The sequence below is a fragment of the Hydractinia symbiolongicarpus genome, chromosome 5 (assembly GCF_029227915.1).
Source record: "Hydractinia symbiolongicarpus strain clone_291-10 chromosome 5, HSymV2.1, whole genome shotgun sequence".
Classification (NCBI taxonomy): Eukaryota; Metazoa; Cnidaria; class Hydrozoa; order Anthoathecata; family Hydractiniidae; genus Hydractinia; species Hydractinia symbiolongicarpus.
The window spans coordinates 33,614,548-33,639,566 of NC_079879.1; the positions used below are offsets into that span (position 1 = coordinate 33,614,548).

Here is a 25,019-nt window from a genome sequence, read left to right on the forward strand (position 1 = left end):
TTGATAAATAATTGATAGCAAAAACGGCAAGTGTGTTGAAAATGAGAAAACAAAGCCACATGAATAAAAGTCACCAGCTTGCCAGAATATTGTGCTGAATGCCCTGATAAAATTTGCTTAACTTGAATTGAGAATTTTAAATATTTGAATTTGAATTTGAAAATAAGTAAAGACACTTGATGTTGATGCAACTCTCACTATACCTCGGAGTTTGAGAGGAAGACTTTTTCACATGTTGAACTAAAAATATATATATTACAAGAAATGATCGCATTGGGACATGACACAATAAACTATACAACAATTAACAATACATTGGAGAGATGGATTACAAACAGACAAAAACAAGTGAGACATTGAACGATAATGAAGACATAGGAGACAATGAACAAACATGGTGTAATATTTAACAAACATAAAAAACACATGTTCTTCAAAATTTTACGTTTCAAATAATAACGCAACAGATGGAGTTAACATCAAAAAACACAGATTTGAAGATATAAAAAAGAAGGAACTCTGAATAATCCAGTTTGGAATATTTATAAAAGCTTGATCACAAAAGCAGCATCATTACCCCCAGATCATAATAGCATCTTTGGACCATGGTTGGCTCAAACATTATAACATGACACCCATGATAATCAGACAAGTCCACTAGATAGATGTGCACAGTAATCCAATAGCTTAAGGTGAACAAAGCTCACTGCTGAAGTTATACAAAAAATTATTGTAAATCACAGAACAGCTTTAACGTGGGGCAAATATGTGTTTTTTATAGCAATGAAATAAAATCATATTTGAAACGTGCATTGACAATTCATAAAATTTACCTTTATAAGAAACACTATTTTGCTAAACACCAACCAATCTTGAGATACTGAATTGTCCAGTCTAAGACTGGTCGACCATCTTGAGACTGGCTAGGGTGTTAAAACATTGTGGCGCTCTAGATTAGTGGTTATAGCTCTCTTGGGGTTCAATTTCTCTTGACGGCGATTCAACATGGGCGAGTGAATGCTAGCCTCACAAATATCAATGTCTATTATTTCCAGGAGGGGCCATGGCTTAGATGGAGGGTCCTAGAGTATTTAATGCTCATTTTGAGCTACGCAGACACAATTTAGAGCCCGAGCTCTACTAGACAACTCCCAGCAACATCTAACAGCCCACACAGTGTGCCATCTCGCCAATTTCCCCCACATTGCTTGGGTTAACCCGGGGCTATCGTAACATTCACTCGCCCATGTTGAATCGTCGTCAAGAGGAATCGAATCCCCGGTCTCCCACACGGAGTACAAGAGCTATAACCACTAATCTAGTAGGGCGCCCATCCTATATCTCTGAATTTAGTGTTGCTTAAATCTTGTAGCTAACTATACTATAGCTACCTTTACGTTCTTATAATTTCACTTAATTCCAGCATCACACATTGCAATATCTGAAGTGTTTTATCATTGTTCATCTTTAGAATGGGCAGCATGTAGCTATCTAGTGATATAATAAGGGAAAGAAGACCTTAGCCTGCCCTGTTTACTTGATTTGTCGTTTTTGGGAAATTTATTTCTGGCACTTACTAAATCAAAATAACAAGACAAGTACATGTACATAGTAGATTAGTACTTCTCTTCTCTTCGCCCACAATCAGGAGGTAAAGTAGGTCGCCGTACGCCAATGGAGTTTGGCACGGCGCCCCATTTTAATTGCGAAGATAGTGAGTAAAGTCAAGACTGCTTTATTTTAAAACTTGATACATTGGTATCATCATAAACTACTAACAGACTGTAATTTAACGTGCAGTTAAAAAATTATTTTACTTAAATTAGTCTTTGTAATTCTATTAGTAAGATGCAATAGCTAAAAGTCACACATCTTTAAGAACTGTCAAGTCTTAAAAGTCCTACTTATTTTTCAAAATTCGTCGTACATATCGAACTGGTTGGCGCCTAATAAACTCTTTTTCTTGGAAGTGTCGAGCGGTTTCTAGCACGCTTGGAAGTAAACCCTCCTTCCAGTTACTATTTGTCCAGTTATTAAGCTAGAGTAATGGATGAAGAAAAATTTGATGGCATGCTCCTTGCTATGGCTCAGCAACATCAAGGTGGTGTTAAAGAGGTAGCTAGATGAAATACGAATATTATTTTGTTTTTACATTTCCAGGGGAACTTAAGCTAGAGAGGCCAAAGGAAATTATGTCACACTTTCTTATCGCAGACATATTGTAAAACAGATGCAGAAAAATTTCATTATTCACTAAGTTTCCGCCCTGGTTTTTGCAGTCAGATAATTGTCCCATAGTTCGTTTATTGAACCAGTGCACAACACAAGGTTCCAAAAAGCTCAAATAGGCCACCATCAAAAATATGTTGTGTTCGCGTCCTGAAGACCTGGCAAAAATGAGTCGAGTGGGCGGTCGGGTGTATTTCTTCCTGGGATTTTTAGATCAGAGGAAGCAAATTCGTTCCCAGGGCTGAAACAGTATAGCGACACTTGACATCGTTTGTAGATCATTTTTCGCCGCCCTGTAAACTGTCAGTAGCCACAGGAGTGCCCTAAAGGAATTAATTTTCACACAGATTAATTTTTGCAAGTTTTTGTCAATTTTGATAAATTAGTTTTGGCAGAAAAAATTTTCTTTTTGAAAATATCTGGCGATTTTTTTTCTGTTTTTTTTTTGGACTTACCCACTCTAGTTTTTATTACCAAAAGTTGGTCGGTGGGAGGACGCGAGCACAACATATTTTTAATGGCAGCCTTAAGTACATAAATATAAAAATAAATAATAAATAAACCATCAACCTTGCCCCCAGAGAGTTTTTTAAATAAAGCAATCAATCAAGACAAAAATAGGTGGAAAGTAATATCACCAAAAGCTTTTTTAAAAGCGTATATATAACAAAGAGGAAGTGATTCACACAATCGGTACATTTTTGGCTACATTTTTATGTTGGTTTATTTAAGCTGTTATATCTTATCAGAAACGTACGTTGTCTGTGACTCGGCTTAACTTTTGTATATAGTCATCCATAGCTTAAAAAATATGATTGACAGCTGTTCTCGCTTTCATGAACATGATTTTAAAATAATAACAGAAGGGATGTATAATAAACGAGTAAATACCCCACAGGCAAGGACATTTTTGTTGAGCAAACAGACATAAGATGGCAACAAGAGCTTCGATTGATAAGCGAAACGAATTTTCTTTTTTAGTTTTGTGAGTAATTATAGTAATATTTTATGCTCTTTTTGCATGTTTACCATTTCTGCTGCCATCTTTTGCCTGTCAAAATGCGCAGAAATCTGGGAGCTACTCATACCGCATCATAGTGAAATACGTCTATGGCAATGAAAACTAGGTTACCTGAACTCTACAAAAAGAAATGCTATTTTAGATCGCGTTTTAAAAGTTTAAGAAAGAAGAACGGCTATAGAAATGTTTTTTTAGATTGCATTTTAAAAGTTTAAAAACGAAAAGCGGCGATAGAAATATTTTTTGATATCGCATTTTGATTCACGAACGATTAAAATCTATTATTTAGCTAGCTTTATTACAACAAATTAAAACAACAAGTGTTAATTTATTTTTTCCCGTCAGTTTTTGATTTAATTGATGAACTAATACGGTCTTTGTTGTCTTCCAAAGAAGTTTTCTATCGTGGACGCCATGGTGTAATGTTTAATTTTTGTTCGTGTAGTCCACGAAAAATTGATCGTGAAGTCCACGACTGTTAAAAAAATACGCATCGTGGGCTATCGTGGTTCGTGCGTAACATGAAATAAAGACGAACACAGTGTTAACAAACCTTTTCACAGTACTGTATTGGTAAAAAATATTCAGACAACTTTTTCATTTCTGCTTGAATTATTCCTGAAAGGCAAACACCCTTCAAATGTCTCTCAACCAAGGACAGGCAGCTCAAACGACGACTCAAAAAAAGAAACTAATACTCCTTTAAAAAGCGGTTTAGAATAGGTGCTCATTTTGTTACTGTGCAGTGCGTAACTTGATTTAAAATCAAGATAAATGTAATATAAGTTTTTTTTAATGTATTAAAATTAAGGGTATTATCTTTTCATATTACTTAAATCCATTCAAAAATCGCCATTGGGTAATGGCTAATTTAAATCCATGACGAAAATGTTTTGATATCGCATTTTGATTCACGAACGATTAAAATCTATTATTTAGCTAGCTTTATTACAACAAATTAAAACAACAAGTGTTAATTTATTTTTTCCCGTCAGTTTTTGATTTAATTGATGAACTAATACGGTCTTTGTTGTCTTCCAAAGAAGTTTTCTATCGTGGACGCCATGGTGTAATGTTTAATTTTTGTTCGTGTAGTCCACGAAAAATTGATCGTGAAGTCCAAACAAACACCCTTCAAATGTCTCTCAACCAAGGACAGGCAGCTCAAACGACGACTCAAAAAAAGAAACTAATACTCCTTTAAAAAGCGGTTTAGAATAGGTGCTCATTTTGTTACTGTGCAGTGCGTAACTTGATTTAAAATCAAGATAAATGTAATATAAGTTTTTTTTAATGTATTAAAATTAAGGGTATTATCTTTTCATATTACTTAAATCCATTCAAAAATCGCCATTGGGTAATGGCTAATTTAAATCCATGACGAAAATGTCCTTCTAAGTTAGTGCAGGATTGTCCATGCAAACATTACTGTGTGTGAAATGTATTCTAATTTTCAGTAGTTGATTCCATTAGTTTTTGTTGTTGTTTTGTTGTTGTTGTTTTTTTTTATATTAAAAATAATTGCCAGTCCCCATATGTAGAAAGGCTACTTTATCTTAAAAGACCTGAAAAAACTAAAATTACAAAATGTTGCAATAATAATATGGCAAAAAAATTTGTTTTGCAAAAGATTATATAATAGTCCGTTCCTTGAAAAATCTTTTTGAAATACATTGGAATAACTGGTTTTCAAAATTTTTTGTTCTAGATTCCTTTTTTTACCTGGTAAAAATAAGTATTTATCAACTTTAGTCAACCCCTATTAAGGATAAGCAAAACTACCTTACCCCAAAAAGCCCTGCAATAAACAATTACAACAGTAACTGAAAATGTTATTTGGACTTTTTTAGCTGCTGAAAACATTCTTTGGTTTTCTCTCTCGCAAAACAGATTTCTTTCATGGAGCAGCTCCAGGTGTTCCACGTCAGGTAATTAATTTACGCTTCAAAGTTTATAGACACATTCTTTATTTGTGGCGAATTCTGGTAAACTGAGTACATATCCTAATATGCTTTTTGTTTTTACATTAGACCGTTGTCGATGCCATGAAGGAATTTGAAGATAAAGCTGAAACGGTAATTATTTTTAAGTCTATGTCTCTGAGAAGCGTTGCTTCTATGAAAGTTGCACTTAAAAATCATCTGTTATTTGGGAATGAAATGAATTTAAATTAAACCTTTAAGGGACCGCAATTAACAAGTGTTATTCATACAAAAAGTAATGCATGCTTTCATTTTAAAATTTTAAATTAAATTTTTGCAATTATTTATGCACTTCAAAGTGATAAGTCTCCTGAAAAACAATAAGACCTGAGTCGCCTTACACATGATCTGCAAAATCAATTCTTGTATAAGTAAAAATAAGCTTACTACCAAATTTTTTCACTTAGACACAGGAGTCCTTTCCCTTCCTTGCATCATAAAACCTTACATCTTTAGAAAAGAAAAGAGGTACTAAAAGAAAAGGAGGAAAGAGAGCAAAAGTTAAAAGAAACTAGAGAAAAACAGAAACAAAAGGAGGAGGCTGAGTTTGCAAAGATTGGCCAGAAAAGTGACTCTGCTAAAATCGAGGAAGTAACAAAAGAAGAAGCGCAAAAAATTATCGAGCAAAACAACCAGAAAGAAAATGAAACAAAGCCAACCGAAGATAAGAAGAAGGTAAATAATAAAGCTTTCTCTTTTTCAATGTGGCATGACCCTGCCTATAGCAGGCAGTCAAAAGGGTAGCGAGACTTACTGGACTTCATGGTTTTAATTTTTATTTAATAAGAATTTCTAGTACACCTGACATTTATTTTCGCCAAGCGTTCAGTAAAGTGTAAATTGGCTCGTATAAATTCGCTCCAGGGCCATTTTACGTAATTTTTTTTTTCTTTTTCAAATAAGTAAGTTTAGCGCTCGATTGATTGTGTGTCCACAAAATTCCGTTGTATAAGTTATTACGTTGTAAATATACCTTGTGTTGTGACATCGCAAGTACAGCTCAAAGATATTATACACAAAGTACACACTTCATATTAGGTCACCTGTTTCGTTGATGTTCCTGCATTTATATTCGGCCCAATTTTTTGTTTAAGGACACTGCTCTGCCCAGACCAATGAGAGTGAAGAAGGACTCTTCAACGCTCCTATCAAAATCGAGCACACCTGCTAAGCGAAATCGAAAGTCCAAAACACCCACAAAAAACTCAATAATTGAGGAGATTTCTCCAAGTAAAAGAATTGGCCGCCCGAAAGTAGAAATAGATGTGTCGCGAGCTAAGCAATTGATATCTCTTGGGTTCACCATGGGTCAGGTATCAAACGCTTTGGGGATATCCAACGGGACACTGCGACGTTTTCGCAAACTGAATGAGGATTGTAAATTGTTTGATGATATCACAGATCAGGAATTAGATTCTACTGTTGTAGCCATTAAAAAAGAGCACACGCATATTGGCGAGAAAAGATTGCTCGGTTTACTAAGAGGCCGTGGCTTGCGTGTCCAGCGGCAAAGGTTAAGAAGGTCTATTCATCGAGTTGACCCGTCTGGGCCGATGCAAAGATGCAACGCTGGGATAGCCAATGTAAATGCTCGAACATCAATGTCCGAAGGTGAACCTAAGCCTAAGCTAAGTCGACCTAAGAAAAGCGAAGCGCCTGGAATTCAAGTTCCTGCTAACTGTCCATCACCAAACGCCTTGTGGAGAATTGATACGGTTGGTAAGCTCGAACGATGGGGTATTGTCATAACGTTCGCCCTTGATATGTTCAGTCGACTGATGACGTTCATCATCGCTTCACATTCCGGACACAGTCACGGTAGCAACATTCTGACGGCCTTTAAAAACAGCGTAGACAAATATTCTTGGCCTAATATGATCAGTACAGACGAGAGGGACGAAAAAGCACACGTGTGGAAAGCCATGGTGGAAGAGAAGGGTGATATGTCTGTCGAGATGTCCACGAAACTCGAACGGGTACAGTGGATTACTATCATTAAAAACGATTTAAACGCACACATCTTCAACCCTGTTATTGAAACATTCACTGAGCTTGAACAAGAAGGATCGCTGAACATTTCGAACGAAACCGATCTTTTTTGTTTGCATTTTGTTTATTTACCTCGTATCAACAAACTGCTGCAAGACTTTATGACTGGTTATAACTCTTGTGCAATCCCTAAAGGTAGTGGTGCCACTCCTTCTCAGATATTTTATGCTCACAATGATAATACGGAAGCTGGAAGCAAAGACATTTTGCCGAATCTAACAAATACGACGGCTGTTGATATTGACCTGCAATGTGACTGTCCAATGCCAGTTGAAAAGCTGAAGGAGCTTTATGATCATGTTAACCCATTAGAACCTTCATCACAGAATGGGAAGGAGCTATACTACCGAACTGGTACCTTTGTAACGCAGTACCTGAAAGCTCTAATAGAAGTCGAACAAAAAGAACTAGATTCCAGCTCACTCAAAGAAACTGGTACTGCAAGCGATGAAATATCCTTTATTATTTCTTCTGCTGCGAGCGAAAGTAATATGAACGGCGAAATTGTTGACAATGTCGGTTTAATTAGCGAAGTCAACAGTCACGACGAGATGCGTCATGAACAACAAGGCGTAGCGGCAACACCTTACGAAATCACTGATGACCAGGCAGTTGTTGTAGCGTCATATAACGAGGCTGGGCCAATCGAAAACGAGGTTAATATAATTGCTAGTTATAATACTACACAAGAGAATTCACCAACAGATAGTAGCACTGATATGACAATCCCATGTGGTGATCAAGGTCCAACTTTTATGTATACAATCAACGTACCTGTGAGTAGCGAGACTACCAACATAGCAGACAACGAAAGTGTAGTGGAAAGCTTAGTGACAACACAAGTTGCGATCTCTACATCCTCTGATGTGGCGAGCGAAGCAGAAAGTGTAAATTTATTTATTGGTCAGTAAGGCTTCCTGTTGTTGTAAAGTGAAAATCTTGTGCTAGTGGAAATGTCGTTTCCATGAATATAATTCTGTAAATTATTGTTGTTGAGTTATTTATTTGTGTATAAAATTTAACATTGTAGAAATAAATAGTGTTGTTAAAGCAATCCTCTATAGTACAGCGTGTAATTTCCCACAAAGCAAGGTAAAAATTATTTTTAAATTAATGTCTCCTTTAAAGAAATAAAAATTATTGCCCTTCTAAAATTTGTCAAAAAAAATTATTTTTGTTAATGTTTATTCCAACCTTTTTTCGCGAGATTTAACAATAGGCAAGAGTGTTTATTATTATTTCTTTAATAACCTTTTGATATACCATAAAAATGTCAACAACAATAAAAGCCACATGGTTTTGAATCGATTCGAAGAGTTGGTAAACGAAATACTCCACGAAATCTTATACAATAAGAATGTGAGTGATATATAAAGGAAATCTTTTTCCCACAAAAAAGATAACAAAATAAATATTTCCCTAGATATATATAATATATTAAGTATCAAGCGGTTACAATATTTTTCGCGGGACCAAAAATACCGAAATCGTTAAATTTTCGTCCCTAACCACTTTAAATGACATTCCACAAACTATCTATGCGCCATTAACTGACTTAACTCGATTAACCAACTGCATTTTTGGAGCTCACTTGAGGATAGCAGAGCGAATGAAATTTACAGCTTTTGCTTAGTACGCTGCACGACCACTGAGATATCCGGACCTTGTAGAAAAGTGTCAAAATTTCTGATGTGTTAAATAGAAGGACTGTCAGTATTTCCTTAGAATAAGCGTGTTGTGTTTTTTACGATTTCACGATGTCTGCAATTTGATTGTTTTGGCTTAATTCAGAGATATGGTCGCCCTGAAGAAAATGATTCTATGGCTGAGTGATTTTATTGACGTAAGAAAACACTCTGTTTCCCACAAAAAAAAACAAGTTAATTTTTATATGAAATACTTTCTATGAATTCGTATTTGTGAAAATTTCTTGATTTTGGACTGCGAAATTTCATTTATAATGTACGACTTCATAAATTAATCCTGGGGCGGGTTAATTAGCGGTTTTGCTAAGGCATAGAATTAAAAACATTTTTAGGCCATTCAGTTTAATCATTTTATATAAATTTAAATATTTAGTTACTATAAATATGTATAATATGAGCAATTGAATTTTTAAAACCTCTAGAGGCAAAGATCTTCCATATGAGCTCAACTTTTTTTGCGATGATACGCGACATACGGTGATGTCATGGCCTCATGCGAAACCTTTTTAATAGTTTTGTAAGGACATACACCGAAGTTTGTTTCCAACTAAAATTTTAGATCTTTTTAACAAAATAATGGAGATGTTAATACGACTGTGCGAGAGCTTAAGCAGTTGTAAAACTGGCGAAAAAAATAATGCAACTTCTCCATTGTCATTTTTTTGGTGCAAAGTGAAAAAGTACATCTCTACCTTTTTTTATGCTGACGTACAATCAAAATTTATGTCATCTAACATTGAAAGAAAAATGTATGGTTGCTTTTACCTTGTTCTCATATTGTAAGTAATATTATAACAGGATGTCAAAGATTCCGATTCAGACGACGAAGATGCGAAAGGAAAAATGAAACCGAATATTGGAAATGGAGCAGATTTGGAAAAATACAGATGGGTTCAGGTAGATATGTTTTTGTAATATGCGCTTCCACTATAACTTCGAAATATAACGAATTTAAGCTGTCGTATCTTTTTACAACTTTGCCGCGCCTCTTTAGAATTCCTCAGTTCTCCTTAATTTTTAAATAGTTTCCTCAAAGCGGTTTTTTTAAAAGGTGTCTCCTCGCATCTCCTAAATTTGAGTTAGTATTCTAGTTTATTCAAGTACGTTTTTTGAATCTCTCATTATTATTTTTTTACTAATATTTTTTTATGCTTGCCACCTCTCACCTTCTATGTTCTCCTCAAATTTAAATTTGCAGTCTCCCGTCAAATCTTCAAAATAAATCTTTTACCAACTTTCTCCTCAAATCTCAATTTTAGTTTTCAACCTGTCGCATGTTTTCGTTTTAAAATACATAGAATGCTACTCTTCTACAACTATAATTTTTTCTTCGCTCATTATCTGTATCTCAATTGTCTGAAAAAGAAATATGAAAATCCCCTCAAATTTCTTTAATTTGTTTTATGAAAACAGCGTCATCTTCTCAAAAAAAAAGGCTGAAAATTCTCATCAAAAGTTGTCAAATCTCTTCAAATTTGACTCTATAAAAAAGTGGCAATCTATCTTGTACACAAGTCGTGCATTTTGTGAGGAATTTGAATATTTGACGAAAACTCATGATATCTACAGGACTACAATGCCAAAGAATTAAAAAGCGAAATTGGAGTGGGCAAACTGCAAAGAAACAGTCAGAACAATTCATTGCCATAATGTAACTTTTGTAACTTTGTATTTTAGACACTGGGTGATGTAGACGTAAGTTCTGTTTGTTTTCTTTTTTTTATGTTGCGTAAGTAAACATGGCAGGGTGATGTAAATTTTGTTGAACTAAGCTCTATTCTTTAACCAAGCTAAAAGAGCTTCTGTGTTTTTCTGATAAGATCTGACTGCCATTATTGATGTTGTGATATCGTAATTTCACTTGAAACGTTGCATGAACGTTCACAAAGTAGATCAGTTGATCAAATTTTACTGTACTGTATTAAAATCACGAAATTTACTGAAAATGTTGAGACGCGTATTATATCAGTTATCTGATTGCACAATCTTCCGGTGGTATGATAAATAAGTAAAGCTACTTTTAACTTTGTTTCCATAAAAATCCGTAATTGTTGAGCAACCGTTGTTGCGCGATTGTTGCAAACATAAAATAATTCTCTACAATATTTGTTGTACAACATCGTTGCTTTTGTTGCACAACGTGTGTTTTCAATAACATCAGTCACTGGTGTGCAACTGTTACTCAAAACTTATGGTAAAGAAAACCGAGCTTTTGTAGTACACTAATAAAAAATTATTTGAACGAGAGCATAATTCCCAATCATTGGAACCAAAATATTACGCTACATTTTGATGTGTCGTACTTTTATTTAGAAATCAAAATTTAACTGTTTTTGATTAATGTGCCTGCTCTTGGTAACTTAATTGTAGGGAACAGCATTAAATTTCAGGAAATTTCACTTCCCATTTTAATATATTACCACCCAAAACGTCATAAGAAAAACAAATATGGCTGTAACACAGCAAGCAATTCAACTTTCTTACGAAGAAGTGAGATAATTTTCTGGCTAAAGTTTCCGGCATTAACTCTTTGTTCTTACTAACAGTTTGAATATTCTTTTGTGATGTAGTTATATGTTCCAAGTGGTGTAGCATTCCCTCTCAAATCTAAAGATGTCATAGTGGAGTTTCAACAAAAGGTACGCTTGCAGTTTTGGTTCAATTTTAGGTCATAATATTTTAATTCTCTGTATTAATATTTCCCGTCTATGCGAGACGGTCACGAAATGCCAAAGGCGATATATTTTATCCATATTCTTGCTGAATTTTCAGAACAAGCGAACCCGTGGATTATTCCATGGACTAACGACTAGTCTAGTATAATACTCACTGTGTGTCTATGATTCCATTTTTGAAATCAGATGTTTTATAATCAAAAACGGTATAATTGCACCTATAATGATACCCCTACCCGATTAAATTTCATTACTTCATGCTAACAGGTGGGCAATGATGCACGAAATATGCACGACAGCATGCTCCCAGTGAAAATTCCCACAGGCTAGCGACTAGTTTGAGAAATTACTACAACCTTGTTAATCGCTTTTACTATGCTTCTGTCACTCAAATTAGGTTAAATTGTCGTAACTGTTGCCTTATTTTTTTTTTAGCATTTAAAAGTCTCTCTAAAAGGCCATCCACCAATTATAGACGCAGAATTATACAACAAGGTATGCACCATTTTTCTTCAACTCTCTACTAGTGTACATACATGTGAACTGTGTATGCTATGGATGTTATACATATGGTCAGTTGTAAAGTGTGTGTGTGTGTCATAACCTGACGTTCCAAAAATACACTTTATATTTTATGAGTGGGAGGTATTATTAGGGCTATCAGTAAATGCAGTAGAAAAAACTAAAACTGTCTTTTTCAAAGTTTTGTTGGACTGGATTTCCGTGTGTTCACATATCAGGCTGCAGTGCAGTTGTGTCTAGAATAAATATTTCTTGCTTTTATGTACATGTTATGCATATTTTTAAGTTTGTTATTTTAGTGATTACAAGTTTTAATTTATGATTATGTATATTTATGATTTTCTTTCAGGTAAAAGTGGAAGAATGTTACTGGACACTGGAAGATAAAAAACTTATCCATATTAACCTAGAGAAAGTATGTGATTTTTTTTTCTTGGGCTTGCTGAGCAGATATGTTTCTCGATTTGAGTTTTCTGCATGTTAATTAAACGCTTTTGATTTGTGCTGTAAAATTAAGAAGGGTAATCATATTGCCCCAAATTTAGTAATACTATTTTATCAGTATATATTTATTATTATATATTTGAAGGGTGTTTTACAGCCCCGTTAGTTTTACTTGACACGTGGATACTTGTGTGTGTGTATAACATTCGTTATCAAGGTCTATTTTACCAGGATATCAGAAATATATAAAATAATTGACTAATGACTGCCACAAACGTACGGTCTAATAATCCAAACGAATGTTTGAAGCATGTTTCCAGAATGACTACTTTAACCGCTGTGCTTTTAAATCTGTGTTGGATTTACAAAGGCTATTTGGATAGAAATTAGAATTACCTGATTTTTCATCAAATTCTCTGTCATGACTGCAGGTGAACAAAATGGAATGGTGGGATCGACTCGTGTTGACAGACCCACTCATAAACACAAAGAAAGTCCAGCCAGAAAATTCAAAGGTATGTTGATATGCCAGTTGTAAATAGTTGTCACGGAATAAATAGGTTTAGAAACATTTCTCGTAAGTTTAGAGTGTGAAAAATAATGAGAAAGAAAAATGTACTGGGACAGTTGACTCGAACCATGCCTCGATTTCAACAGCAGACTTCGTAGCGTATATAAAAAACCTCGAAATTGGCTACGCACTATGTTCTGTAAGAAAAACAAAGACTCGATAATAATAGTAATAATAATAAAAGTACATGGAAGTTAAAAATTAGTCAGCTGAAAATTTTGTAAAATCATGCGATAAATGTGACCTCCAGGCAGTAACTACGGACTCTGAATGACCCATTTTCAAGTTGTCTGGGAGCTCAACTAAATCCCTATAGCAGGAATATGCAGAGTGACCGAGTTATAGATAGTTATAGACACTAAAAGTGAATTGTTATCTTTACTAGCTTGGTGATTTGGATGGTGAAACAAGAAGCATGGTCGAAAAAATGATGTATGATCAAAGACAGAAAGAGGTATATTGTTTTTGTCAAATGCTTGACTTTTGTTTGACAGTAGTGACGTTGCAGTATGTCAAAAATAATTTCATTCAAATACATGTTTTCTGATTTTAGATGGGAAAACCAACTTCTGATGAACAGAAGAAGCAAGACATGTTAGCAAAGTAATTAAATGCACATGTAACATTTTTTTGCATCCATAGGTGGAAACGCTTGCTCTGTTATTTTTCTTAACGCAAAGTAAAACGTTACAAGGTTGGCCACACCTACTAAAATCTTGTAAATAACCTTACAAAAGGGGGGCTCTCCTAAAATCTTCAAATAGGCTGACTTTCATTTTCTTTCAAATAGTACGTTTGTGTTATTTCATTTTATGTGAAATTGAGCATGTTTTTCTTGCATCAGAACTGATGAATTATATTCACATAGTTACTGCAATTTCAAATAAACAGTTTCTCTAACGTTGAAATATTAAAGAACTAGATTATGAGTACTAAAACTTCTAAAATACGAAATAGTTTTTATACTATTCTCCTAAAATCACCTTTTACCAGAATGAACTAAAATTACGAAGATTTAAATCTGTGGCCACACTGGTTGCTGATACATGTTTGTTTCATTTTTTTTAGGTTCATGAAACAACATCCAGAAATGGACTTTTCAAAAGCCAAGATCTCGTGATTCGCAAACATCTTTTAATGTGGTATTTTTCTTCCGATTTTCAGTTCGAAATGTTGTACACTTATATTTCTAAGAGAAGCACTCTTTTTTTTAAAAAAAAATAATTTGTTTTAGATTATTTGCAAAAGTTGTTTTTTATTTCATTTCACCCTTTCATCGTTATGTAAATAGTCGTTTAGCTTTTGTCTCAATTGACCTCACTTCCAAAAAAAGCTAAAAACCTGAAAAAAACAAAATCTAAATAAAACTTGTTTTTTTTTTAAGTTGTGAAATTTGTTGGGATACTTCGGGTAAAGTTAGTGCTGGAATAAACATTTACTTTTTAAAAAATATCTTCCGCTAAAACTAGCCATTGAACGAAATAAGGTGGCACTGATTCTGTAGAGTTCTTGTTTTTCGACATTTCCGACATTTATGTAAAAAAACAAACTGAAAAACTTTTATATTTTTTTCCGGTCAAGTGGACAAATTCTAACAATAACTAATCCAAATTCTTCTAGCGGTCAGAATATGCAACTCTGGCGTTAACGTTATAGAAAACCTGTTTTTAACGGAATTTTATTTTGTCTTCATTTTCGCGAAAAAGTATTTTTTTCTGTATTTGTCGGGAAATATCAAGCACACTTGCGCACAATACAAACCTACAAAAATCAGAGAGCTAGGATGCAGTAAGGTTTGTCGTACGATATTAAAAATACAATTTAACATAGGATTTCAAAATAACATATTTAGAAGCTTGGTGTAGATTAACCTTGGCAAATCTCTCAACAGCTATAGTTCTGAGCGGATAAGATTGTGACTTTCAGCAAGCGAGCTGGAGACTTTTGTAACTGCGGGTGAGTCATAAAAATTGACAAAAACTGTTCAAGGTGATGCGTGTGAAGTCTTTAAGTTATAAGTTGTGATTTTCATCGTCCTTCACAAGCAACAATGGAGTGTCAACCACAGGATAAAACCACCACGCCAGAATGTATAATACTGTAGCGATAACTAAATTCAAACACGCAAGATAGTGAGTTTTGGCTACCTAGTGCACAATGTGATATTGTTATATTACTATCAAGCACCCGGGGCACTTGATTAAGATTAAGTTTCTCGAATTAGATTTAATTCAGAGGAAGGGGAGAATATTTTTTATCTTTTTAATTATTATATTACTATATATTTCTTAAAGCAAATTTTCACCGGGTTCTTTAATGTTTTTTTTTTCTTTCAGGCTTCAATTAATCACATTTTTAATTCAAGCAAGTACCTCTTATAGGGTAAGATAAGATACAAACAAATTTAAATAATAAACCTGCTCCGTCCGTACCAAAAAACTACAATTAGATGCCGCCCAGTTCAAAAAATGCAATTAGATACCGCCCTTCTGGGCAGGTCAACCTCGTTCACAGGGCGTGTTATCGCTTTTGAATACTTGTCCAGACGTCCCTGGTGTAAAAAGGCATAAGGAGCCCCTGGGTAATAAAATGGGGAAGAGGCGCTTAATCGATGGGGGCTTATAATTTCAAAACGAGTGCTTGATTAAGAGGAACATTTACGGAATGCTGACACAAAGTGTGGTAAAAATTAAATTTCCGTGCTTCTTCTCCTAGATAATTTAGAACAAATAAAATCTTTTCAAAATATACCTGACGTGATGCATCCTAAAAGTACTAGGTTAACTGAAAGCGCATCTATGTCATAATCCAAACAATTCTTCTTCTCTCCGCATGCATTATAACCCCACGTGATACACTTCGAATCCAATATGGCTCCTAACAATATTGGACCTGGCATGAAACTAAAGCTTCGCATAATCAAGAATTGTGCTCCTAGTGCAAACGACCGTTGATTGTCTGGAACACACCTAAAAAGATTTTTAGACAATGTTTATTTTCTGCTGGTAATATATGACAATACCTGAAAGAATATAAAAGTTTCTTGTCCAAACATCTGACTAGTTTTCATCTTCTCTTCCACTAAGGGTTCAGTCTAAACACCTTCGTAACCGGTGCCTATCAGATTTCTGGTGAACACTTTTATGCCGTACACTCGAAATAAAGTTTTTTTCCGACTTAACTTTTAACTCACCTGAGCACCATAATTTTATGAGGAGTTCCAGAAAGGAATGATATTATTATTGCCACACATATAATAACAACAAAGAGGAAGAAATTTTTACATCCACGGTCACACTTCCCAAATGTTGCTCGATTAACTAAAGATTGGTCCATTTTTATCATCATCATTTTCATTACATCCTTTGGACTCATTCGATCGGTTCGATTGGTTGAGGTGTCGCGCATCAAGTTTGGGTTAATGGGAGCCATGAATACAGTCTTATTAGTTGACCTGGATTTAAGTTGGGGTGTGATGCAGGAGCAGTTTCCAAAATATGGAAGCTAAAAGACATAATTCTAATCACATAATGGCTGACTTCCACTTGGTGAAATAGTTCCCGGACAAGAAAAACTTCCAACATGTGCATTAAAATAAGTATACAATATTATCTGGAATTTCTTCATGGCTTGGACGGATTTTAGAACTTTTTTAGAATTTCCCGGAAAATAAATTGCTTCCAGCCAATAAGAAATGCGAGAAATACATCACGTGTATAAACATCTATATTAAAATACCCGTATACGTCTGTCAGCCTGTCACGAGACTCACGCAGTGCGGTATAAAAAGGATGGGTGAACCCGTGGATTTTTCCACGGGCTAACGACTAGTTGGAACAAATTGCAAAAAGCATTGCATCCAAGATTGCGGCTGTTATATATTAAAGAATTTCTGCCCCAAAAAAATATCTAAAATAAATTTTCTTGTCCAGAAACTATTTCAACAAGTAGAGATCAGCCTTAATGCTCCTCTAATGTTTTACCCTAAAACTTGCTCAGCAGACGTTATTCCAAAGACAAACATGATACGCAAAGGCCAAAAAAAAATCTTTTAAAGAAAACTATTTAAAACACGCGGCTCTTCCAGCCACAAAATCATTTAGTTGCTTCAATATATTACCTTGTCTTCACCAATCAGCATAACTGTACAGCCAGCTAAACATGGTGAGTGATATGTAATTCCGTCAGATCCGCAAATAGGTTTGTAGTCCTTCTCAGTGCATAAACATTTTTTGTTGCATGTTGAATGAAGCGAGTCTGTACCAGTGCTGGAATATTTAAAGAGAAACAATTACTTTGTGCAGGCGAAACCGAAATTTATAAACTCGTTCGAATTCGTTTTTTTTTAAGTATTTAACCACCGAGAACATTCAGGTTAAAGACTTACCCATCACTTCAAAATAATTTTAATTTTTGGGGACGACTTATCTCGATAAAACATTCACACTTTTAACGATTGTAACGGTTGTTCTTTTTTATTCATTTTTAAACATTTTCGTGAATATCATCTTTAAAATTATTTTGTGGTTACATAATTTTGCGAATTTGGCTAAAATTTGTAAAATTTAATACCCACAAAAATGTTATTTATTACAAAAAGATATACTACCTGTTATGATAAGGAACCATCACCCCAGCCACATTTGTGTTACTGCATCCAGGTATAAGAAAAGAGAAAGAATTAAAAGCTGTCAACATTGAGATGATGACGCAGATCTTCGCCGCAGTCTTAGCAGCAACTTGCACTTTGAGTTTCCTCATCATCAGTGAACCAGTTATTATGCCGACTAGAAGGAAATTAAAGATATACCTGTCATGCAATCAACTTTTCGTTCAATTCATACAAATGCCAACGACGTTCCGAGGTTTTTTGACCTAGAGTTGGTTTCACGAGACTGTCAAATCTCATCATAGAAAGAAGAAAAAGCTCTGAAAAGATGATTTGGACTAATACTGTGTGTACTCCACTTACTTATCATTGCTGGCAACAATATTACGCCGAGCCAAATACCAGCTTTCTCTTGAGGAACTCCAAACTTTAGAACGAGAATTTTAGCCAAGAAAGCTACCAAGCCAACTGCGTATAAGGTTTTCACAGTAATTCCAAAAACAGACAACATGAACACCTTGTTAAAGCAAATTTTGAAACATTCTTTGACATATCCTTTGATTGTATAATTAACCTGCTCGTCTGAGGATGGCATATGGCCATTTTGAATGGATTTTTCGCGCTTAAATCTTCCGTTTTTCATTTTCCTTGGAAACAGAACCAGCAGGAACCCAGTAATTATAAACATACCAAAAAGGGATACAAAACCTAGCCACCAAGCTCCTATCCAACGTGGGTCTCTTATGGTAAGATTTAAACCTTCGGGCTAAAATATAATTAAGAATATAATTAAGAACAGCTATAAGAATGAAATGTACGAAAAAAAGAAAAGCCTAGAATTCGAATTATTGTTCCTCTTACCTCATCTATGTTAGTGAAAGTTCTTAAAAATGAACCTCCGATAACAAAACCCAGACCAGGTCCCATCATGGTACTAGCAAACCATATACCAAGATAGACAGGTGAAGCACGTGGAGAAACATTCTCATCAAGATAAGTTGGTCCTTGTATTGAAAGCATTTAAATTGTGATTTTAATATCTTTAGATCATTTTTTGTTGTATACATGTTCATGTCAATAGCGACAACGCACAGGCCCAAAATGAACCAATATGAACAATTTAGAGATTAAATATTTAAATTAAAAGCATAAAAATTTACCCAAAGTGTACAAAGGAGTTGTCCCAGCTCCCATTATTAACTGAGCGACAAAAAAGATAGCTATGTACAGGATACTACTTGCTTCTGTGACACATTTTTTCTCCAGCAATGACATTGATTTATTGGCGGAGCAAACATCAATTTCATTGTAGCCTGTTGGTTTGTAGTCACCGATGAGAAGCTTTGGAAGTGCAAATAATAACACACCACAACCTGTAATAACAATTCTTAGTTTCATTTTAAAAAGCATACAAGAGACGTCTCCACAAATAGGAAAAAAAGAACAGAGGAAAAAAATCTCAATCATAATAAAGATGGCAGCGTAATCGGAACTTTGATTGGCTGTTTTGAAGTCTGACTTGTGTTTACTGCCATATACAGGCTTTGTTACGAAACAAATTCTGCTTAACCGAGCCGTTTAAATGGAGACCGATTAGAATTTTAATAACTTTAATTCATCAGCCACATAAAAGTGTGTTACACATACCGGTGACTATTGCTCCCACACTCATCCATTTTGGTTTGTTGCCACGCTCTCCAAAGAAACTAACCAACGTCACAATCAAAAGGGCAGAGGCGTCATTTCCCGCCACTATAAATCCAGAAACTTTACTTGAAAAGCCAAATTCCTTTTCTATTGTTTGTAAAGATACCATGACAACGCCGTTCACGATAATACCTGCAAATGAAGTAAAAGAATAGGCGTGTCAACAATACTGGTGGAAATGCATTAATAAAAAACAGCTAATTTTGAAGTTTGTCCTTATAAGAAAATATGCAGGCTATTTCTATATTAGATTACCGCCTTTTGAACTTGTCAAAACTAACTCGTGAACGATTAGAACGAACTTAGGCTCTCAGGTGATTTGGTTAGATCCAAACTCTTAAAATATGATAATTATTGCTGATGTCAGCATGAGCACTTTCCTGAATGTCGGGTCCTTGAAGATGTTGATTTTTTGTTGTGAAAACATCTATCCACCTTGCTTACGTGTGTGCGCGTAAGCAAGGTGGATAGATGTATGATAGGCGTTGTTATCCTTATTTTTTTTAAAAAAATTTGTCGATTTTTCAACTTAAATTTCAAACTGTTGTAGCATATAGTAATTCAAGCTTTAAAAATGATAAGTTTTAGACAACTGTTGTTTATAAAAGCACGAAATTAATCCTAAAGGATTATACTAAACAGATAAAGATTTACCTTGAGCCACTGATGCGACCGCTAAGACTGCTAAAAAATAATTCACGTGGTTAAACCGTTGTAACCAATCAGGTCTCCACGATCGTATGCCCATGCGCAAATCATTATCATGAACTACATCGTCTTGCGCTGTTTTCGATTCCGTGGTTTTTGGTTCCTCTCCGTTAAGAAATTTCTTGTCGTCTGCCATCCTTCATCAAAAAACAAAACAAGACGGTACCAAAGACGAAAAAATAAATACAAATTATATCTAAAAGCGGCTGCAATTGCGGTTTACAACAAGAAAGAAAACGAAAGAAATGTTTGGAGTTTCGGGATTGTTATTTTTACATAACTTTTAAAACTTTGACGTTTTGCATATCTTTTCTTTACATACTGCATTTTAATATTACTTTTAACACTGTATTCATGTTTACATCAATGTTTTGTTTACTGAGCCAAGAAAGCTAAAATAAAGTTTGTTATTTTTATTTTAATCTTTTTGTTCGCAAAAAATGTGAAAAAAGACATCAAATTATCGTCTTCTCATCTTTTCTTCTTATGTTTGGTGTGCAGATACCCTGAATGCTTGATCTTACGGAACTTGCAATAGATTCAATTATACTCGCTCAAATCCAGATAAGCGTTTCCTTCCATTAAACTTAAGTAAAAGAGCCCCTTCACTGTAAATGGACATCCCGGGACTCCTAATCGAGAGGCACAGTTTATTAGGAGAGGGAGGAAGGGGAGAAAGGAGGTACCATATAATACGTTGAGAAGACACGACGCAGTGGTTTAATCATAAGTTTTATTAAACGTACAAAGCTATTTAAACTAAAATTAAAGATTACAAACGCCTTTTAGGTTAAGGGTGCATCATAAACGAGGCCTTATACACATCATTTACATGCAATCACGAAAGATATACAAATGTTTGAAGTAATCATTTGCTATTACGAAGCTCATCAAAATATCTGCGGTCAACATTACCGTAGTTAACAAAGCCAGCGTGTTTACACTTGCCAAGGGCTAAGCTATCTCGCTATTATAGCTAAGCTCATCAGAGTCTTCCGTGTATACCCTTACACAAGGGTTAGAGCATAGCAAGGCGATCAAATATTTGCCTTGTTTATCAACCATTAGTATGATGATTTGCACCAGAGACTTTTGATGAGCAAGAATTGCTATATAAACAACCCCTGCATGTACCACTTTGAAATGCTAGGTGGAATCTCGTTCCCAAATACTTGTGAGATAAACTTTTAAAGTTTCGATGTTTATCTCAAAGAGCTCTGGGAGGCAAGAATGGAGCAATTTACTCCATGTGTAAAATTATTATGTAGATTGGCGAGGTGCATTTATTTTTATTGTCGTGTGATGCATGTATGTTTTGACGTTGTTTTTTTAAGGGTCGTTTCTCACAATATGTCTTTTATCATGTTAGCCTGGACGTCACTTTATAAATTAAAGCGTTTATTTCTAGTTCTACACATAAGCTCAAGCAAAAAATTGATCAAGTTCTGAAATCTCCTTTAAGATGGACTTTCTTTATTTTGTGAAAATCTGGCTCTACCTCGCTGTCGAGTAAAATTTGTATAGGAAATATACTGAATATATGTTGGTACACATTGCATGCAAAAAGTCTTCTAAAAAGTTTAAAAATATTCGTAACGCTGTAATAATAAGTTTTTTCTACAAGCTGGAGTATACTTGACTGATCTTATGAAAAATTACCGATAAAAAGGGGTCACTGTTAAAATAAAAGAACTATCTCCTCACCTGAGTTAGCTGAGCTCCCCGCATGCACAATGCTGATTTTGAAATTAGTCACATTAATTTAAGATTTACAAATCTTTATTTCAACAGTAATTTGTCCGTATTTTAAGCCAATTAAAATAAGTTGGTCGCTCATATCAATAGCAACCTTATTCCCAGTCTTTTTTTGCTTAAGTTATATAACCAATGTTCTAGGTTACATTTGGTAGGCATAGTTTGACAATTTGAACTGGTGCCGAGGTTGTTGATAATTTGTGTTTAATTTACATGACTACATTTGTACAAATTTGATTGTTCAACAGATGTTAATAAAAATAGCATGCAAATTTGAACAAAGGATAGTTTTATCTACATTCTTATCCTAATACAGTATTACGACATAAAAGCTCTGCCGTTTCATTTTAAGTTCTTGATATGTAGATCTATTTATAATCTAACAGGGATTAACAAAGATTTTTATGTTGTTCTAAGCACAAAAATTTATCTTAAAAATACCTGATTTATATATTTTGTTACATCCATACTGACGTATATAGTTTTAATGCGAAAACTATTTCCGAAGATTTTTTTTTAAATGAAGAGAAGGGCGGGACAATGTATATGTTTTATACTAAGATTAGTGCGCAACGTTGACAATATTACTAAGTTCTACCATTATCAGCCATTTCCAAATACTGGCAAAAAACAAAGCGTATTTTTTTTTTGTTCTGATTTAGGGACATCAAAACAGCATTTAACATGATGATAACTGGACATTATGACAGATTTGTGCCACGCAATTTCACCTTTAGCACTACATAAAAAGCTAGTTAAAAGTGTGATAGCTTCGTCTATAATAACACATATACACCATAGGAAATACAAACAAAAACTCAGTACTCTTTAGATTTTTGATAAAAACATTTTAAAATAGATTTCTACAATTAATTTTAAGCTAAGTGTGTGTGACCATGGTATTTTTCCCAATTTTTGCATTGACACGATACATATTATTATCATTATTATAAGGATGGTGTAGCAATCAAATATCAGTTTAACTCGACTTCAAAATAGTATTCAATACAATCAGAACATGCAATTAGCTCTGGTCATCTCATTATTAAAATTTTCACATTAAAACACAATAATAGTATAGTGACAAGATGAAATACCAAGCGTTGCACGAACAAACTTTTTCATATCTTGGAGGAAAAAATTGTGTTTTTTCTTTTTTTTTGTGTTTTTTCATTTTAGTGTCAGCGCATTTTTGTGTTATTGTTTATTTCACGACAAAGAAACAAAACGTGCACTAAACAAATTAAACTACAGCAAAAGTTAAATAAATAAATAAATAAATAATCATGCAGAAGAAGTAATTTTATTGGAGGAAACTCCATTGGACTCAATACACAAGTTATCCACACCAGTTTTGTAGAGTAACACTACTTTACCTTCATTACCTTCCTGAAATAGTCCAGCCGCTTTTATGATGCTTTTACATGTACAATTAAGCGATGCATTTAGGTACAAAAACTAAAAAATTCAAACCTGTCTGACTTTTTTTCTCTCACAGCTTCACACACTGTGTATCTGCAGATATGCTTATTAAAATACTCCACAACATAAGCAATCAAAATAATTAAGAAAGTATGGAAAAATCAATTAAACGCTAAAAAATATAATTTTTAAAATACATTATGTTGCTTAGAAACCAATGATGTTCATTAAATCTATAAAGTATTATTTAAAGTGCACAAGTAATTGAAAGTCTGAAACATCAAGACATCCATATTAGAAGAGTATGTGTTGGTATTTGTAAATAGAGAAAACGTTACCTAAATTAGTTGACCTTTTTCCTACACCAATAGCTGGCATCATGTTTTTTCTAATCTTCATATACATTGGGAATCTTTTTTGATGTTATCGTATAAAAATTTAGGCAATTAATTAACTATAATTAACGCAGGATCCATCGTACATTTTTATCTTCGTCTTGATAAATTTGGATTGCAAATATTTTTAATAGTTCAGTATAATTTTCTTTATACCATTCTCTATTAAAGTTCAAAGTGCGTTGTAAGATTTTTTTGATTTTAAACGTGGTCAGAGAACACACATGTTAAAACAATCATGGTCTATCTGGTTATTCTGTTCTTGCTCTGGTTTTCGCCTTTTCAGAAATATCTCATGAAGTTGATTATATTCGTTGATTGAATGATTGATTTTTATTTTTCTAATTTGTAGAGTGCAAATTAGGCGTTAATTTGATTCTGTTGGGATTAGTTGCGCTACCCCTTTTTCAGAATTAATGTAATTCGTAATTAACGTTACAACGCTCCGTGCTTTCAACAACAAAATCTGTGGTCTATTTTTTTTTTTACACAAAAGTCAAAAATTTCGGTCTCTAAGATAACTTATGGGATAACGTGTGAGTAATAATATTGCGTTTCGACTCAACCTCATCCCCGGGTTTTTTTGCTTTTTGATAGGAAGAAAGGCGAAAAATCTCTCATATTAAGAAAGCAAAAAACACTGCGGACGAACGTGCGTTTTGACCCTCAATCTTTTAGATAAGGTGGGAATTAATTAAGGGCGGAATTAATTTTTTTTTTTATTTTTTTTTTGACAGTCTGATAACTTAAACCTCCAAAGAAGTAGAAGAATAGTTCGAGTTATCGAATTTTCGAGTTTTCGAATTTTCGAGTTATCGAATTTTCGAGTTTTCGGGGTATTCGATATGACTTGAATTTTGACAAAAAATAATAACCGGATCGAAAGTGTGTTTTTTTCCTTTTTTACTTTGGCAGTCAAACACAAACAAATATGCGTTCTGTACCTTACAGAAGAAAGAAAATTTGATGTTGCAAACATTAATTTCGATATTGTTGCTTGAAGTAAAAAAAAAAACCCACCAAATAAATAAGCACCCAAGATTCTATAACAATACATTCAAAATATTGTATAATGATTAGGATGGGTGAATATTTCACAAAATATTTAGTAGTGGGCGGTTACATAATGAAAATAATAATTAGCCCACAGTTTCGTTTGTCCTTTATAACGCATTTCGTGTGTCCGTAGCACAAATACAAAATCGTGCAGAGCACACAACACGT

The 25,019-nt window shown here is 34.2% G+C and overlaps 3 protein-coding genes across 4 annotated transcripts in view; 1 reads left to right on the forward strand and 2 right to left on the reverse strand.

The window, feature by feature from the left end:
• Positions 1-25,019, reverse strand: part of LOC130646178 (hexosaminidase D-like) — a 54,635-nt gene that overhangs the window by 6,790 nt on the left and 22,826 nt on the right. The gene's annotated exons all lie outside the window — the stretch shown is intronic.
• On the forward strand, positions 1,928-14,437 carry LOC130646177 (nuclear migration protein nudC-like). 2 transcript variants are annotated; one of them, XM_057452330.1, is made up of 13 exons: positions 1,932-2,115; positions 5,101-5,178; positions 5,281-5,325; positions 5,689-5,907; positions 9,786-9,884; positions 10,665-10,682; positions 11,558-11,626; positions 12,098-12,157; positions 12,534-12,599; positions 13,060-13,143; positions 13,585-13,653; positions 13,753-13,802; positions 14,268-14,437. In XM_057452330.1, exons 1-13 carry the CDS (start codon positions 2,047-2,049, stop codon positions 14,317-14,319), a joined length of 978 nt encoding a protein of 325 aa, XP_057308313.1. In that variant the 5' UTR covers positions 1,932-2,046; the 3' UTR covers positions 14,320-14,437. The 2 variants fall into 2 exon arrangements, with proteins under 2 accessions (XP_057308312.1, XP_057308313.1); XM_057452329.1 differs by lacking the exons at positions 9,786-9,884; positions 10,665-10,682; positions 11,558-11,626; ... (4 more) ...; positions 13,753-13,802; positions 14,268-14,437 and adding an exon at positions 6,327-8,335 and having other exon boundaries at positions 1,928-2,115.
• Positions 14,979-23,554, reverse strand: LOC130646179 (solute carrier organic anion transporter family member 4C1-like). The gene is made up of 11 exons (XM_057452332.1): positions 23,452-23,554; positions 20,170-20,360; positions 19,456-19,647; positions 18,969-19,181; positions 18,670-18,812; positions 18,172-18,574; positions 17,809-17,986; positions 17,320-17,467; positions 16,393-16,703; positions 15,951-16,168; positions 14,979-15,309 (listed from the first exon to the last, which is right to left on the reverse strand). Exons 2-11 carry the CDS (start codon positions 20,357-20,359, stop codon positions 15,212-15,214), a joined length of 2,094 nt encoding a protein of 697 aa, XP_057308315.1. The 5' UTR covers position 20,360; positions 23,452-23,554; the 3' UTR covers positions 14,979-15,211.

Bases quoted from the DNA above. Each gene is read 5' to 3' on its own strand.
- LOC130646177 (XM_057452329.1), top strand. From the start codon at position 2,047: ATGGATGAAGAAAAATTTGATGGCATGCTCCTTGCTATGGCTCAGCAA. The intron at 2,116-5,100 runs GTAGCTAGATGA...GGACTTTTTTAG, and splicing joins ATCAAGGTGGTGTTAAAGAG to CTGCTGAAAACATTCTTTGG. The intron at 5,326-5,688 runs GTAATTATTTTT...TTACATCTTTAG, and splicing joins TTGAAGATAAAGCTGAAACG to AAAAGAAAAGAGGTACTAAA.
- LOC130646179 (XM_057452332.1), bottom strand. From the start codon at position 20,359: ATGGCAGACGACAAGAAATTTCTTAACGGAGAGGAACCAAAAACCACG. The intron at 18,813-18,968 runs GTAAATTTTTAT...TTTCAATACAAG, and splicing joins AACTCCTTTGTACACTTTGG to GACCAACTTATCTTGATGAG. The intron at 17,468-17,808 runs GTAGTATATCTT...TAAATATTCCAG, and splicing joins ATGGTTCCTTATCATAACAG to CACTGGTACAGACTCGCTTC.